At 40.5% G+C, this 17,130-nt stretch overlaps 2 protein-coding genes and 1 long non-coding RNA gene across 6 annotated transcripts in view; 2 read left to right on the forward strand and 1 right to left on the reverse strand.

Annotated features, from left to right (window-relative positions):
• TPK1 (thiamin pyrophosphokinase 1) overlaps window positions 1–5,957 on the forward strand; it is a 366,723-nt gene extending 360,766 nt beyond the window's left edge. For all 4 annotated transcript variants that reach the window (XM_020881673.2, XM_070461296.1, XM_070461272.1 and 1 more), the window contains one exon: window positions 5,008–5,957. In XM_020881673.2, coding sequence (XP_020737332.1) covers window positions 5,008–5,126 — 119 coding nt within the window. In that variant the 3' untranslated portion in view covers window positions 5,127–5,957. The remainder of the gene's footprint in view (window positions 1–5,007) is intronic.
• LOC139032976 (uncharacterized) overlaps window positions 1–17,130 on the reverse strand; it is an 89,609-nt gene that overhangs the window by 21,123 nt on the left and 51,356 nt on the right. The gene's annotated exons all lie outside the window — the stretch shown is intronic.
• The window catches only part of LOC139036584 (DENN domain-containing protein 11-like), a 31,069-nt gene continuing 22,810 nt past the window's right edge, over window positions 8,872–17,130 (forward strand). Inside the window, exon 1 of the mRNA XM_070472097.1 lies at window positions 8,872–8,895. Coding sequence (XP_070328198.1) covers window positions 8,872–8,895 — 24 coding nt within the window. The remainder of the gene's footprint in view (window positions 8,896–17,130) is intronic.

Genomic DNA, 17,130 nt, shown 5'->3' on the forward strand with positions numbered 1-17,130 from the left:
CCACTGAAGCAGGGTTGAGAACCAATGCATATACAGTGTACTAATACAAAAAGAGAGCCAAGAATACTCAATGGAGAACAACTGTCTAATAAATGGTGCTGGGAAATTGGATACTCACATGTAAAAGAGTGAAATTAGACCCTATTTTTACATCACTCACCGAAAATTAGCTCGTAAAGGATTAAGACATTAAATAAAACTGTAAAACTCCTGGAAGAAAACAGGAATAATGCTTCCTGACATGGGTCTTGGCAATGATTTTTGCATATGATATCTAAAGCACAAGCAGCAAATTAAAAAACAAGTGGGACTATATCAAACGAAAAAGCTTCTGCACAGCAAAAGAATACAAAACAAAAAGACAACCAAAGCAATGGGATTAGATATTTGCAAATCATACTGAGAAGGGGTTAATATTCAAAATATATAAAGAACTCCTAGAACTGAAAAAAACCGATGGTCAAAGGACCTGAATAAACATTTTTCCAAGAAGACATAGGGAGGGCCAATAGATATATGAAAAGGGTAGTTTACATCACTAATCAGGGAAATTAACTAAAAACCACTCTAATATCACCTTATGCCTATTAGACAGGCTGTCATCAAAAAGACGAGAGAACAAATTTTGGAGATGACATGGAAAGAGAGGAACCTTTGTGCACTGTTAGTAGGAATGTAAATTGGTACAGCCACCATGGAAAATAGTATGGAGGTTTCTCAAAATTAAACATAAATCTACCATATTACCAACAATCCCACTTCTGGGTGTATATCCAAAGGAAGCAAAATCCCTACGTCCAAAGATAACTGCACTCCTATCTTCATTACAGCATTACTTACAGTAGCTAAGATATGGAAACAACCTAAGTTTCCATCAACAGACAGATAAAGAAAATGTGGTGTATAGACAGTGGAGTACTATTCAGCCATAAAAAGGAAACCTTGCCATTTGCAACAGTATGAACAGACCTTGAGGGTATTATGCTAAGTGAAATAAGAAAGACAAATACTGTATGATCTCACTTATACATGGTATCTGAAAGACTCAAATTCATAGGAAAAATATCAAATTTGTGATTGCCAGAGGCAGGGAGTAGAGAGAATGAGATGAAACGGGTCAGAAGATACAGACTTCCAGTTATAAGATAAATAAGTACTGGCTCTATAATGTACAATATGGTGAGAATCCCTGCCAATGCTGTGTGGTGCATTTGAAAGGTGGTAAGAGGACAGACACTATAAAGTTCTCATCACTAGGAAAAAAGGGTAATTATATAGAGTAATGGATGTTAACTAATTTTGTAAATCATTTCATTCTATATGCATAGGTCATTATATGTGCTATACATCTTAAATTTATACAGTATAATATGTCAATTACCTTAAAACTAGAGGAAAAAATAATAAAAATTTGTTTTACTGCTGTCTACAGGAAGTTCTTTCTCTGCCAATCTTACGTATTTTATTTCATGATTGACCCTCACACATTTGGGAAGAGGGGAACTCAGTATTAATTTCAAATACTTTATTTAAAATTTTTCTTTCTTCTAAAAGATACTTGAATGTCTTGTCTAAAAGCATAATTCTTTGGAAAAAGCATACCCCAAAATAAACAATCCACAGTAAACTGGATTTCATGATTTCCTGTTTTCAGTTTATTTATCTTTGTTTTCTATCTTTTTTTATTCTACTTTCAATAGAGGTGGAGACAAATGAATTTCATTGTAACCTTTCCATTAATTGTAACCATTGTTACCGACCGAGTGTTTGTGTCCTAAATTCATATATTGAAGCATAATCCCCAACGTGACAGTATTTGGAGCTGGAGCCTTTGGGAGATAATGAGAGCCCTCATGATGGGATTAGCACCCTTATAAAAAGAGGAAGAGGTAGGAGACTTCTCCACTGTGTGAAGATACAGCAGGAAGGCAGCTGTCTGTAAACCAGCCAGGAAGAAGGGTCTTACCAGAACCAGCCATGCTGGTACCCTGATCTGGGACTTTCCAAGCTCCTGAATTGCGAGAAATCATGTCTGCTATTTAAGCCACTCATCCTATGCATTTTGTTATAGCACCCAAAACCAACTAAAACATGTAGTTTAATAACTGATCCTGGTGGAATTTTAAACATTGCACGCACACAAAAAAAGAAAACATGATTTATAAGATTGGATAAAAATGGCCTTAACTCAAATATTTCATGCAAAGTCCTATTTAAAAACTATTTAGGATGCAACAGTGTCTTAGAAAAACCAATATATATAATATAGTTGTCTACCCAGGATAATCCAAAGTCCCTACTCTGCCTTCAGAAAATCAGAAAGGAATGTGTGTGCAGCAGCAAACTAGAGAAGTAATTTTGTACTCTTGTTCTTTCAGCCCAGGTCAAAATAGGATTTTAACCTAATTAGTCACCAGAATCTTAAACGCACTGTGTCAATTCCAGGTGGGTTGTGTGTACCCAGTGCTTCAATGGGGAGTTTCCAACTCTAAAGCTAGTCCTCTGAAGCCCCCTAAATTGCCTTTCTGAATAAATGGTATGAAATGTATGAACCATTCCCCAACCTTTAGGAGAACAAGGCTTCTTTCCTTAACAGACTTCCTGTGACTCCCTCCACAACCATCACCCTAACTCTCTGTATATGTAATTATGCCTGGATTTATAAATTTAATGGACATGCTTATTCATATCATTCAGAAACCTCATCTAAGAAAAGCTCCAGATTCAGTTCAGTTCTGTTCAGTCGCTCAGTCGTGTCCGACTCTTTGCGACCCCATGAATCGCAGCATGCCAGGCCTCCGTGCCCATCACCAACTCCCGGAGTTGACTCAAACTCATGTCCATTGAGTTGGTGATGCCATCCAGCCATCTCATCCTCTGTCGTCCCCTTCTCCTCCTGCCCCCAACACCTCCCAGCATCAGGGTCTTTTCCAGTGAATCAACTCTTCACATGAGGTGGCCAAAGTAGTGGAGTTTCAGCTTCACCATTAGTCCTTCCAATGAACACCCAGGACTGATGTCCTTTAGGATGGACTGGTTGGATCTCCTTGCAGTCCAAGGGACTCTCAAGAGTCTTCTCCAACACCATAGTTCGAAAGCATCAATTTTTCAGCGCTCAGCTTTCTTCACAGTCCAACTCTCACATCCATACATGACCACTGGAAAAACCATAGCCTTGACCAAACGGACCTTTGTTGGCAAAGTAATGTCTCTGCTTTTTAATATGCTGTCTAGGTTGGTCATAACTGTCCTTCCAAGGAGTAAGCGTCTTTTAATTTCATGGCTGCAGTCACCATCTGCAGTGATTTTGGAGCCCAAAAAAATAGTCTGACACTGTTTCCACTGTCTCCCCATCTATTTCCCATGAGGTGATGGGACCAGGTGCCATGATCTTAGTTTTCTGAATGTTAAGCTTTAAGCCAACTTTTTCACTCTCCTCTTTCACTTTCATCTAGAGGCTCTATAGTTCTTCTTCACTTTCTGCCATAAGGGTGGTGTCATCTGCATATCTGAGGTTATTGATATTTTTCCTGGCAACCTTGACTCCAGCTTGTGCTTCTTCCAGCCCAGCGTTTCTCGTGATGTACTCTGCATATAGGTTAAATAAGCAGGGTGACAATATACAGCCTTGATGTACTCCTTTCCCTATTTGGAACCAGTCTGTTGTTCCATGTCCAGTTCTAACTGTTGCTTCCTGACCTGCATACTGGTTTCTCAAGAGGCAAGTCAGGTGGTCTGGTATTCCCATCTCTTTCAGAATTTCCCACAGTTTATTACTGGAGAGGCAAAAACACTGAATTGTCTCTTAGGGCAGCAGTCACATGAGGTTGACTCTGCATTCCTGCAGTTTCACTTTGTAACTTCCTGTTTGCATTAGTAAACGTGTTGACAACTATGAAAAAGAAATAGTTTGACTTTTAATAAGTAAACTGTGTGAACTGGTAATACTGATGATATATTATCCTATAATACTGTTTCTGAATTTTTAAATTGCCTTTTCAAGATTTCCTCAGAAAGATAACAGGCTCCCTCTAGCGGGGAGTGACCATTATAATTGAATTATTTTATTTACTTCAAAGCTGTGTAACTTCATAGTTGCACTTTGTTGGAAGGAATAGAGGCCTTTTCTAGCTCCTGACATTTGTTTACTTCTCTGCATAACATTTATTTTCCCCTTTCTGATTTCTTCTGATTATATCAGGGCATGTTGACAGGACAATAGGACAGTCATGATTTAAAGTCATGTCGATAATGTGAATTGCTCTTTTATAAGCAAAGAGAAATGAGGTTACCTATGGATTCCTACATGTTAACTTCAGCAAACTTTTGTTAGGAAATATATATATATATATATACACACTTGTGTACAGATTTATGTAATTTATAAATATATACATTTTAATAATACAACTTAACTCCAAAACCTTTATTTTGACAATTAAGTAATGACCTGAAATTCTGCTTTTTGACCTCTGAGTTCCAAGTAATTTTACAGAAAGTGAGCCTTGTTCACACTGGCTTCTCTTTCTTTATGAGGAAAAAAATGACCAAAATCCTATACTGTTTTTTTTTTAAGTAATTAGCTTTCTGTCCCATATCATTTATACTCTTAACTAAAACTGCCTTTTTATAGAGCTTAATTAAATATTAAAATGTTAATTCTGAATTATCAAAAAAATTAAAATTGCACCCAGGCAAGGAAGTAAGTAACCTATTACAGAAATGGATGTTGGTTTTACAATTGGTAAAGAAGAAAAAGAAAACACTTAACTGAAATTTAGTGTTAAGACTGACATATACCCCAAACGGATAAATAACCTGTAGCCAACTCTAGGAGGAGTGGTCATAGCAAGTTACAGAAACTTTCAGCTTTAGAACCTCACCTATAGATCATCTGTTAATTCCAAGTGTGTGCTTAATTGTGTTTTGGTAATTCTCAACAAAGTCATTCTACACTGGAGTGATGTTGGCTGTCACCAAACCTTTTGTGTTCTTACGTTCTTACAGCACATCAGATGCTTGGTTTTGGAACACTAGTGAGCACTTCCAACACCTACGACGGATCTGGTGTTGTGACTGTGGAGACCGACCGTCCCCTGCTCTGGACCATGGCCATCAAAAACTGACCAGTGCTGACCTCCGTCGCTGTGCCTCCGACATACCTCGTTTGCCAACGACATCATGCTCAACAAGAACAGTCCACCTTGGCTGGCAGGACTCTAAACCTGTCCCCTGGGAAGCCCGCTAGTTTTAAAGACTGTCATGTTTTGATCATTCATGTAACACTATAAATGACAAATTTCAGTTTTACTGTGATAGGGGTGGTGGGGAATCATTGTTAAAGTAAATATGCTCTATTAGATTCAGTTGGAAAACTAACATGGATCATCTCACTCTAAAATTCAGTCCTGATTACTCATTAATCACGCCATGTACCCCCAGAAAACAGTTTGTAATTTTGAAGCTGAGAAAGCTCTGAGGTTCTGTAGTGTCCAGCACATGCACCGCCTCCTGTCAATCCTTTAATGCTTGCTTCTGTCTAATAACATTAGCTCTCTCAGTCATGTGGATTCCCTCTCACTGAAAAAATAACTCCTTCTAGCTTGGGATGCTAGAACCGCACCATTTTATTCTGACCTTAACAGTTTGGGGTATTATCTTTTAATGATAAATAAAAAATCACTAGCCTGACTACTAAAATTTAAAACAAGTAGAACCCACCCAGCTGCTTTACATAACGCAAACTCAGTGTTGCTGTAAAGAAAGAGACCAGCCTCTCTCTCCTCTCTGGTGCTATGACAGAGTGAAGGTTGTGTTGTGAGTGGAGAATGATAGTGGGACCCCTTGAACTAGTTTGCAGTTGTGCATAGTTAATCATTAGAGATCATTTTTAAATTATTTATGCAAATACATGTGAAACTGAATCCAGATGTGAAATAAAAATATTTCGTTACCAACGTGCCTGTCTGTGGTCAATTTTTCAAGAAGACAGTCCATTTTCTCACCTGTATTTTATGATGACCAAGTTTTCTTAATCAATGTTACATACTGCTCCCCCCTCCCCCCCCCAAAAAAAAAAACTGCTCAAAGGTTGATTCACAGCTGCAGTTCTTCACACAGCTGATTTCCGAGAGCAGCCCGGGGTGGTGGTGAATCCTTTCTCTAGAGCACCCCCGTGCTATGTGTTCACACGTAAACCTCTCTGGACCGGTTGCCCCGTCTATAACATGAGGAGTCTAGGTAGCACCTGTCTACCTTGTCGGACTTAGGAAGAAGGGACAGGTTAAACTGCTTTCAAAGATCGTTGCACATGCTAGAGAAAAAAGAACCAGCAGAGGAAAGGAACTAGTTCCACGGTAGAGAAAGTGCAGAAAACTGGCGAGGAAGCCCTCTAGGGGAGTAGAAGGGACCAGAGCACGGGTGTGAGCGCCCGCACAGGTGGGGCCGCGGTGGGAGAGCCGGTTCTCCCACATCTGCCTCCTCTCTGCACAAATGCAGAGCCCAGAGCTCCGGCCCCTCTACGGACCCCCGCGCACCGCAGAGGCAGCTGCACAGAGGGCCTGGGATGGAAAGCAAACCTGCCAAACGGAAGGGGTCGGGGAGGGGGATTAACAGATGCACGCTGCTATATACTTATAAAATAACAAGGACCTACTTTAGAGCCCAGGGAACTGTATTTCAATATCCTGTTATAACCTATAGTAGAAAAGAAATACACATGAAACTGAAGCAGGACGCCTGAAACACTGAATCAGCTACTCAGCTATAGCCTGTCCCGTGCGTGCACGCTCAGTCGTGTCTGACTCTCGCGACCCTATGAACTGTAGTCCGCCAGGCTCCTCCGTCCATGGGATTCTCCAGGCAAGAGTACCGGAGTGGGTTGCCATTTCCTTCTCCAGGGGATCTGCCCGACCCGGGGATCGAACCCACGTCTCTTGCATCTCCAGGTGGATTCTGTACCACTGAGCCACCAGGCAAGCCTGTACTTCCTACTGCAATTTAAAAAGCTTAAAAAAAAAAAAAAAGCTCAGTCAAGCACCAACTCCTTCGTTGACTCATGTAACTGAGAGCCACCACCAGGAAAGGTGGAGAAGGAAATGGCAACCCGCTCAGCACTCTAAAGATGTATTACTAAAGATGTATTCACAGCGTATGAAATATGAATGTATGTCCACTGTTAGACGATGTATTCACAGCCTATGAAATATGAACGTATGTCCACTGTTAGAAGATTTTCCTGCAAGAGACTCGTGCCCTGTGTACCCTGAAAATCTTGCCAGTGATAGTAAGTGGATGCTTGGCAAGAAGAATATAGTTGGCTGAAGTTGAGCGGGAACAAAAGCACCGAGATTTATCCCAGACTCCCCATTGGAGGCCTTCCCCACAGGACAGGGCTCCTCTCCGGATCCTGCCAGGCTGCAGGAGAGCTAGGCATCTGACCCCTCTTGCTTGGAAAATTTCCATGGACTGAGGAGCCTGGTAGGCTACAGTCCATGGCATCGAAAAGAGTCTGACACGACTGAGCGACTTCACTTCTCTCATCCCTTAAAACTCCCAAAGTGCATTTCCTCTTTATGTGCTTCCTCACCACATCATTGCTTCCCTGGTGGCCCAGTGGCAAAGGATCCGCCTGCCAATGCAGGAGACGCGGGTTCAATCCTTGGCTCGGGAAGATCCCCTGGAGGAGGAGGAAATGATAACCCGCTCCAGTATTCCTGCCTGGGAAATCCCGTGGACAGAGAGGAGCCTGGTGGGCTATAGTCCATAGGGTCACGGAGAGTCAGGCTGGACTGAGCGCATCACATCATTCAAACAAGAACTCACTCACTGTTCTTACACTGACACAGGGAGACTGATGACAGACCTCAGGGGGCCCCCCGGAACTTTCCAAGCCTCCCCAGGCAGCCCCTCCTGCCACCCCCTTATTAATCCAGATCCTGACCTCCCGCTTGCAGCCGGAAGAGAAACAGGAAGCCAGGCTCTGCCAGCAAAGTGGCCTGTGCTCCTTGGCCCTTTTGACATCACTGCTGCTCCTCTACACGAGTCAGATTGGGAGCTTTTGTTACTCGGGATGATCACCCCAAAATGCCCTCTGGCTGCCTGGGTCTGAGTAGTGAAAACACTAGGATCACTCCTCTTCGGGTGGATGGGAACCTCTGAAGATGGCTGTGGCTGTGGGAACCCTGGAGTCACAAGTGACTATGAAATGTAAGTTTTAAAAGTTGTTAATGTTTTTTATTGTAGGAAAGGTCACATAATATAAAACATCTCCCGAATTTTTCACCTTCCTAATCTGAAACTCTGCCCCCCGGAAACACTAATAGCCCCACCCAGCAACCTTCAGCATCTGGCATCTGCCACTGTACTCTGACTCTGTGAATTTGTCTCCTCTAGGTATCCTGTACAAGTGGAATCGAATAGTATTTGTCTGCGCCTAAGTACTCTTGCCTGGAAAATCCCGTGGACGGAGGAGCCTGGTAGGCTGCAGTCCATGGGGTCGCTAAGAGTTGGACACAACTGAGCGACTTCACTTTCAATTCTCACTTTCATGCACTGGAGAAGGAAATGGCAGCTCACTCCAGGGTTCTTGCCTGGAGAATCCCAGGGACGGGGGAGCCTGGTGGGCTGTCGTCTCAGGGGTCGCACAGAGTCAGACACGACTGAAGTGACTTAGCAGCAGCATTGTATACTGGAATGTAAAATGTAATTAAGTTTTCTTTGCGGTTCAAGGAACTGGGGATGGACCACACCCCTGGACACAGGTCAGGCAGAATAATATGTGTTCATGCCTTAACTTTTGCTAAGGAAACAGAGCAGTTTTCTCCTGGGTGGGGCACTAAGGCCATTTCACTTGCTCCAGGGGATTGGTCCATGATCGCCCGGGCCTTCGTGAAGGTAACTGCTCAAGGTATCGTATCTTGTATGTGTGGAATGCATTTTAAACAGACCTGGCTTACCACTCCTGTCCAAACTCATGCCTCCAAAGCTTTGGAACAACCAAAATAAAGCCATGCATGGATTTGATGTGACTGAGACATATGCTATCTGCCCAGTCCATAAAGCAGCAAGAAACCACTCCTCTCCCCTAAGGCTCTGCGATTATAAAGTAAATAAAGTCTGAATTGTGACTTTCAAATTGTTTTGATCATGATCCACAAGAAATACAATCTGTCTTGTAACCTAGTCTATACACACTCATGCACTCTGATAATTTTATTCTAGACTGAAAAACATCTAGAAATCTCTTTAGATTGAAAAAAATAACAGCAAAGGGTAAAGTAAAATGCATACAGGGACATTTTTTAAAAGAGCGAGAGAATGTGTGTGTGTAAGAGTTCTGCATTACTTTCCTAAATTTAGGAAATGTGAATATAATTTACCACTTTATCTTCACCACCTAATAATAGTTTTTATTCTCAAATGTGGGCTAAGAAGAATAACCCACCAATGATAACAGGCTAAATGTGATCTTATTGGGGAATAATAAAATCAATTTAACTTCATTAGGAATGGTGAGGAAAGCTAGATTATTTAAGTTGTGTCTAAAGCATTCCACTTATAATAAATGATCGCCATACCTGGGGAAGATCAAAACTGAAGCCGCAAGGTCAAGCCATTCCCTGGCAGTCAATATATACGGAACGGAAACTTCCTGGCTCATTCAGTAGAGTTTACCCTTCCCTGCCCACAGCAGACTGCACTTATCAATCATAGTTTTCTTCTGTGATGAGCCCCAGTCTGAGTCATTTGAAAACAGTGCTGCAGGCAGCCCTGATCAGTTATTCAGCATTGGCCTGGCACCCCCGGGGCTCAGAGCTAATGTGCCAACTCACCACCATGCACAAAACAGCTACAGTTACAACCCGGGAGAGAGGTCAAGGCAATACCATTCTTCTTCCCAGGTAACGGAGAAGTAAACAGATCCAAGGACTTGTTCCCTGTGTCCTTAATTCTGCCACTGAAAGCAAGGTCTTTGTACCATACACAGCAAACAAAAACAGTAAGACCATCCCTGCAAACACCTTGAAAAATATCCACAAGCACTGAGATCACCCGCAGCTAAGAAATAGCAGTTTCTTGTAATTTCTCACATAGCTAGTCCCTGAGAACCAAGACATCTCCCATAATACTGTTAGTCCAAAGGTTGAAAAGGGTTTTAACTCACAGTGGAAGGAACTGATCAGAGTAAGATTACAACTAATAACTGAATTATTTCTTTTAAAAACACCTTGAGGGCTTCCCTGGTGGCTCAGTTCAGTTCAGTGGCTCAGTTGTGTCCGACTCTTTGCGACCCCATGGACTGCAGCACTCCAGACTTCCCTGTCCATCACCAACTCCCGGAGCTTACTCAAACTCATGTCCTTTGAGTCCGTGATGCCATCCAACCATCTCATCCTCTGTCCTCCCCTTCTCCCGCCTTCAATCTTTCCCAGCATCAGGGTCTTTTCAAATGAGTCAGTTCTTCCCATCAGGCGGCCAAAGTTATTGGAGTTTCAGCTTCAGCATGAGTCCTTCCAATGAATAGTCAGGACTGATTTCCATTAGGATGGACGGGTTGCATTTCCTTGTAGGTTCAAGGGACTCTCAAGAGTCTTCTCCAACACAAAAGTTCAAAAGCATAAATTCTTTGGCGCTCAGTTTTCTTTATAGTCCAACTCTCACATCTATACATAACTACTGGAAAAACCATAACTTTGACTAGACAGACCTTTGTTGGCAAAGTAATGTCTCTGCTTTTTAATATGCTGTCTAGGTTGGTCAAAACTTTTCTTCCAAGGAGCAAGTGTCTTTTAATTTCATGGCTGCAGTCACCATCTTGAGTGACTTTGGAGCCCAATAACAAAATCTGTCACTGTTTCCATTGTTTCCCCATCCATTTGCCATGAAGTGATGGGATCGGATGCCATGATCTTAGTTTTCTGAATGTTGAGTTTTAAGTCAACTTTTTCTCACTCTTCTCTTTCACTTTAATAAAGAGGCTCTTTAGTTCTTCTTCACTTTCTGCCATAAGGGTGGTGTCATCTGCCTATCTGAGGTTATTGATATTTCTCCTGGCAATCTTGATTCCAGCTTGGCTTCATCCAGCCCAGCATTTCTCATGATGTCCTCTACATATAAATTAAATAAGCAGGGTGACAATATATAGCCTTGACGTACTCCTTTTCCTATTTGGAACCAGTCTGTTGTTCCATGTCCAGTTCTAACTTGTTTCTTGACCTACATACAGATTTCTTAGGAGGCAGATCAGGTGGTCTGGTATTCCCATCTCTTGAAGAATTTTCCACAGTTTGTTGTGATCCACACAGTCAAAGGCTTTGGAGTAGTCAATAAAGCATAAGTAGATGTTTTTCTGGAACTCTCATGCTTCTCTGATGATCCAATAGATGTTGGCAATTTGATCTCTGGTTCCTCTGCCTTTTCTAAATCCAGCTGGAACATCTGGATATTCACAGTTCACATACTATTGAAGCCTGGCTTGGAGAATTTTTAGCATTACTCTGCTAGCTTGTGAGATGAGTGCAATTGTGCAGTAATTTAAACATTCTTTGGCATTGCCTTTATTTGGGGTTGGAATCAAAACTGACCTTTTCCAGTCCTGTGGCCACTGCTGAGATTTCCAAATTTGCTGGCATATTGAGTGCAACACTTTCACAGCATCATCTTTTAGAATTTGAAACCGCTGAATGGTCTAGTTGTTTTTCCTACTTACTTAAATTTAAGTCTGAATTTGGCAATAAGGAGTTCATAATCTGAGCCACAGTCAGCTCCCAGTCTTGTTTTTGCTGACTGTATAGAGCTTCTCCATCTTTGGCTGAAAATAATACAATCAATCTGATTTCAGTGTTGACCATCTGGTGATGTCCATGTGTAGAGTCTTCTCTTGTATTGTTGGAAGAGGGTGTTTGCTATGACCAGTGCATTCTGTTGGCAAAATTCTGTTAGCCTTTGACTAGCTTCATTTTGTACTTCAAGGCCAAATTTGACAGTTACTCCAGGTATCTCTTGACTTCCTACTTTTGCATTCCAGTCTCCTATAATGAAAAGGACATTTTTTGGGGTGTTAGTTCTAGCGGGTCTTGTAGGTCTTCATAGAACCATTCAACTTCAGCTTCTTCAGCATTACTGGTCAGGGTATAGACTTGGATTATCGTGATATTGAATGGTTTGCCTTGGAAACTAACAGAGATCATTCTGTCATTTTTGAGATTGCACCCAAGTACTGCATTTCAGACTCTTCTGTTGACCATGATGGCTACTCCATTTCTTCTAAGGGATTCCTGCCCACAGTAGTAGATATGATGGTCATCTGAGTTAAATTCACCCATTCCAGTCCATTTTAGTTCACTGATTCCTAGAATGTCAATGTTCACTCTTGCCATCTCCTGTTTGACCACTTCCAATTTGCCTTGATTCATGGACCTAACATTCCAGGTTCCTATGCAGTCTTGCTGTTTACAGCATCAGACTTTACTTCCATCACCCGTCACATCCACAACTGGGTGTTGTTTTTGCTGTGGCTCCATCCCTTCATTCTTCTGTAGTTATTTCTCCACTGATCTCCAGTGGCATATTGGGCACCTACCGACCTGGGGAGTTCCTCTTTCAGTGTCCTATCTTTTTGCCTTCTCATACTGTTCATGGGGTTCTCAAGGCAAGGATACTGACGTGGTTTGCCATTCCCTTCTCCCATGGACCCTGTTTCATCAGAACTCTCTCTGGTGGTTCAGTGGATAGGAATCCACCTGCCAATGCAGGAGACGAGTTCGACCCCTAATCCAGGAAGATCAGGGACCCACATGCCGCAGAGCAGCTGAGCCTGTGCTCTAGATCCTGGGAGCCGCAACTACCGGAGCCCAAAGCCCTAGAGCCTGTGCTCCGCAACAGGAGAAGCCCCTGCAGCGAGAAACCCGGACTCTGCAGCTAGAGAGCAGCCCGTGCGGCAACGAAGACTCAGCACAGCCAAAAATAAATAAATACAATTTCAAAAAAATCTTTAAACCCTAAAGACTAGTGAATATTTAATAGCCAGTTGTGCTTCTGAACCATCAACATGGGCAATTAGGAATATACAGCTCTTCAGGAACTGAGCAGAGTCCCATCTGAATGGCATAATTAATTTTGTGCTTGGTTGTTTAGCATTATGAATCCCTGTTAGAATATAAAGCCCTTGAGAGTTTGTGTTTGGACTTTGCATTCCTTGTTATCTGCTGTACCTTCAATCTTAGAATAGGGCCCTGTCTGCAGCAAAGAACATTTGGGTAGTACCACAGGTACATTAACTAACCTCCTTACTTGGACCCAGGCCCTAGGAAAATACTGCAGCTTCCCAAGCCCCTGAAAAATGTTATTCTTTTCCTTCCTTGATCCCTAACTCTACCCAAGATTTAAGTAGATGCTAACGTTTCTCTTGAATAGGTTCCTCAGTCCTAAAGATAAGTGTCCTAATTCCAGATTGGACAGCCCGGGTTATAAACTTGCTTACTCATGTATCTGAAGAAGGAAGTAATGTTCACAGCACCAAAGCTGGCTCCAAGACATCTTCCAAGGCAAAACACAGCCAGTAAACAAAGGGAAATCAAAAGGCAAGGAATTTGAAGTTGCTCAAAATGAATAGATAAAGGAAAATGAAAGCCGTGGGTAAGTTATAATAGAGGTTTGGAAGAATGGTCTGGATTAAAACAATCACCATCAAAATAAACGTGAAGAGCACTTTTAATTGGGCTGACTTGCCAGGGGAAAAAAATGGAAAAATAAGAAGGAACAAAGAAAATGTTTGGAGTGGTAAATCTTATAGCTGGAGCTATTTCTAGCATTGGTGAGTCCAGAAATGATTGACTGTCATGAGTTGAAATAGATTACAGATAAGAAGTCATGTTATTTTCAAATACTTGCAGACCATGGCAATCAGTTCTGCTATTTTCTTTGATTATATTTACATCTACTTGTTTCACAAGTTAAAACTGTAACATGGATGTGAAATTAGCCTGGGTAATCTAAAATCATTTTTTAAAATGGTATGTTATCTCCAACAGCATTACTCACACAAAATCTCCTTATTTTGTGAGTCTCTTTCAGACTTATACTGTTAACTTACAAAAATTATTAATACACAAAAGAATTAGCTTTTTTAAATCAAGAAACCTCGACCTTATCCAAATAACTTGTCTTTATGTTACTTTTATTAATACAAGCAATTACTCAGAATATATTTGTATAATGCATGAACAAGCATTTTATGTAATATAACATTAAGACATTCTGCTCACCTGTCCCTTCTAGAAATCCCCATGTTTTGTCCCAGTACACCCTGCTGGGTAATCCCAGTAAGTTTGAGTTATAAAAATCAGTTATTAAAAATAATTATCTCAAAAACAGTAAGGATCTCAATACTATGGCTATGGAACCAAATATGTGAAGGCCATAGAGTAAGAGATTTTTTTAGAATAATGGAGAGGTTTTACTCTTTTGAACTATAGGAAATATTAAGTGTTCATCATTTTTCTCTCAACTGTATCGACTTCATTAATTTAAGCAATACTTTTCAATCTGCATTTCATTCCCTATTCATGAAAAAAATTTTCTAGGCCCCAATGGTCTACACATTCTGCTCGTTTATTTGCACTCCTTAAAATTCAGAGACACCTACATGAATAATGAGATGGGAAGAAATGGTGCAGAAAGTTGTTGGGATAGCTTTTACTCAGTGAATTTATTATGCATAGTTTAAAGTTGACCTTTTAATCCAAGTTTTTATTTAATTCCATTGCAATGAATTGAGCAGCGTGGTCAGTTTGAATATTTGTATGTCACTGGCACTAACAATGAGTTTCATGAGAAAAAGTCATATATTAAAACCATGAAGAAGGCAATACATTCTTTTCAAGGCCAAATGGAGGAAGGATAGAAATGTTTTAGGAAGAAAGTAAGTTTTCCACAAAAATAAAAATTTACCCTAAATTATAAGACATGGCAATGCAAGTCATTTTCGTAATTTATTCTCAAGATTAGATGTTACTAAGTAACTGTGTATCCATATAAATATATAAATGGTTTCATCACATTGATGCTATGGTTATTCATTTCAATTTTCAGGAACAAATATTAGCTTTCCACATGTTGCTCGAAGGCTTTTTCACCTTTCTCTTGGGTAGATGTGTAATTTATAGGAGCTGAAGCTCCACAACACAAAAACCAAGCAAATAATATCAGATTCAAGAAGATAGGATGAATGGATTGACTACAAAGAGGAGTTACAGGCGCCCCCAAGGTACTTAAGTTTCCACTTACTCATATTCCATATGCCAGGACCGTTCGTAGATTTTAGGGGAGGCACAGTTCATCTTAGGGCTTCCCTGGTGGCTCAGAAGATAAAGAACTTACCTGCAATGCAGGAGACCTGACTCCTGGGTCGGGAAGATGCCCTGGAGAAGGGAATGGCTACCCTCTCCTGTATTCTTGCCTGGGAAATCCCATGGACAGAAGACCCTGGCGGGCTACAGTCCATAGGGTTGCATAAAGTCAGACAATGACTGAGCAACTAACAATTGCACTTTCACTTTTTCTTTACATTTAATCTTAATTTTTTAAAAATCCCCTAACAATTCTGCCCTCCAGCAGCCACAGAATGGACTCACTCCCTTCAACATGGCAAGTCCCTGCTGTTCAATCCAAGGTCGGACTAACACTTGCAGTATCTGGCCTTTAAATTAATTTCCAAGATTCTACACTGAATAACTCCCCCAGAATCCAAGATTTTATATCTATATGAAGCTTGAGGGCAAGGATATGCTACATTCTAGATGTGTACTGCTTAACTAACAGCATCAGAAGCAATTTGAACTTTGTATTTTTAACAAATGTATTCTAATGGCCTCATTGAAAATTTACTGCTGCTGCATCTGGTAGTCAGGTTTTTAGGTTGGATAGTTATGGCTGGTGAAGTCTTTGACCTCTTTAAGAATGCATATCAAAGAATATAGGTGAAAATGAGTTTCCCTGATTCAATGAGAATTCCAAAGTCCTAGGGAGGAGACTAACCCTGTGCCATTTCATTTTAATAATGAGTTAACTTTCCATAAAGCAGAAAATCCAGATAGATGAACTTTTCCAAATGGACATACTGCCATCCTTAAACACAAATTTGAATATCTACTGCAAGGCGGACAAGTACAATGATGCCATAAGAGTTATACATTATAATTAAATGAATAGATGATGGGGAGGAAGGGAGCGTGGGAGGGACAGAGAAAGAAGGCCAAGAGGAAGAGAGATGAGAAAGAGAGAGAAGAAAGAAAAGAAATATTCATGGGAATGGAGACAAGAAAGACTGGAAAAAGAGGGGGAAAGTGGTACATTCATCTTGGGTGAAAGAAATGGGGGAAAAAAAGAGAGGGAAGTTTGCTTCTCTTTCTAATCCACATGTAATGCTAGTGAGCATTACCTTTAAATATTAACACAAAAGTTAATGTAGCAGAAAATGAATGTTTATGTATCCAGTAAAGAAAAATATGTTTGTGAGTTTATGATAATAGGTTAATGTCAAGAGCAAAAAGGACACAATGCATATGAACATTTTGATCACACTTATGTAAGTATTAGACAATACTTGAAGAGAATATTTAAATTTTTACCTTGGTTAGCTTTGAATAATGAAACTGTAGGTAACATTTTATTACACTTCTGTCTTTTTCTATATTTCTTATGAAAATAAGTAGCATGGTAACCATAAACCAAAAATCTATAATAGATACACATACAAAAAAGAAAAAACCCAAACATAATACTAAAAATAGACTTCGTATCACAAAAGAGCAAAAGAAGAAAAAAGGAATAAAAAAGAGCCACAAAATAACCTCCAAATAACTTACCAAATGGTAAGTACATACCTATCAATAATTTCTTTAAGTAAACTAAATGCTCCCATCAAGAAACATAGTGTGCCTGAATAGATACAAAAATAAGATCCACATATATGCTACCTATAAGAGGCTCATTTCAGACCTGAAGACACACAGACTGAAAGTAAGAAGTTAGGAAAAAATATTCTATGAATGTGGACATGAAAGTAGAGCTGGAATAGCAATATTTATTTCAGACAAAATAGACTTTAAACTAAAGACTGTAATAAGA

Source organism: Odocoileus virginianus, chromosome 1 (assembly GCF_023699985.2).
Source record: "Odocoileus virginianus isolate 20LAN1187 ecotype Illinois chromosome 1, Ovbor_1.2, whole genome shotgun sequence".
Classification (NCBI taxonomy): Eukaryota; Metazoa; Chordata; class Mammalia; order Artiodactyla; family Cervidae; genus Odocoileus; species Odocoileus virginianus.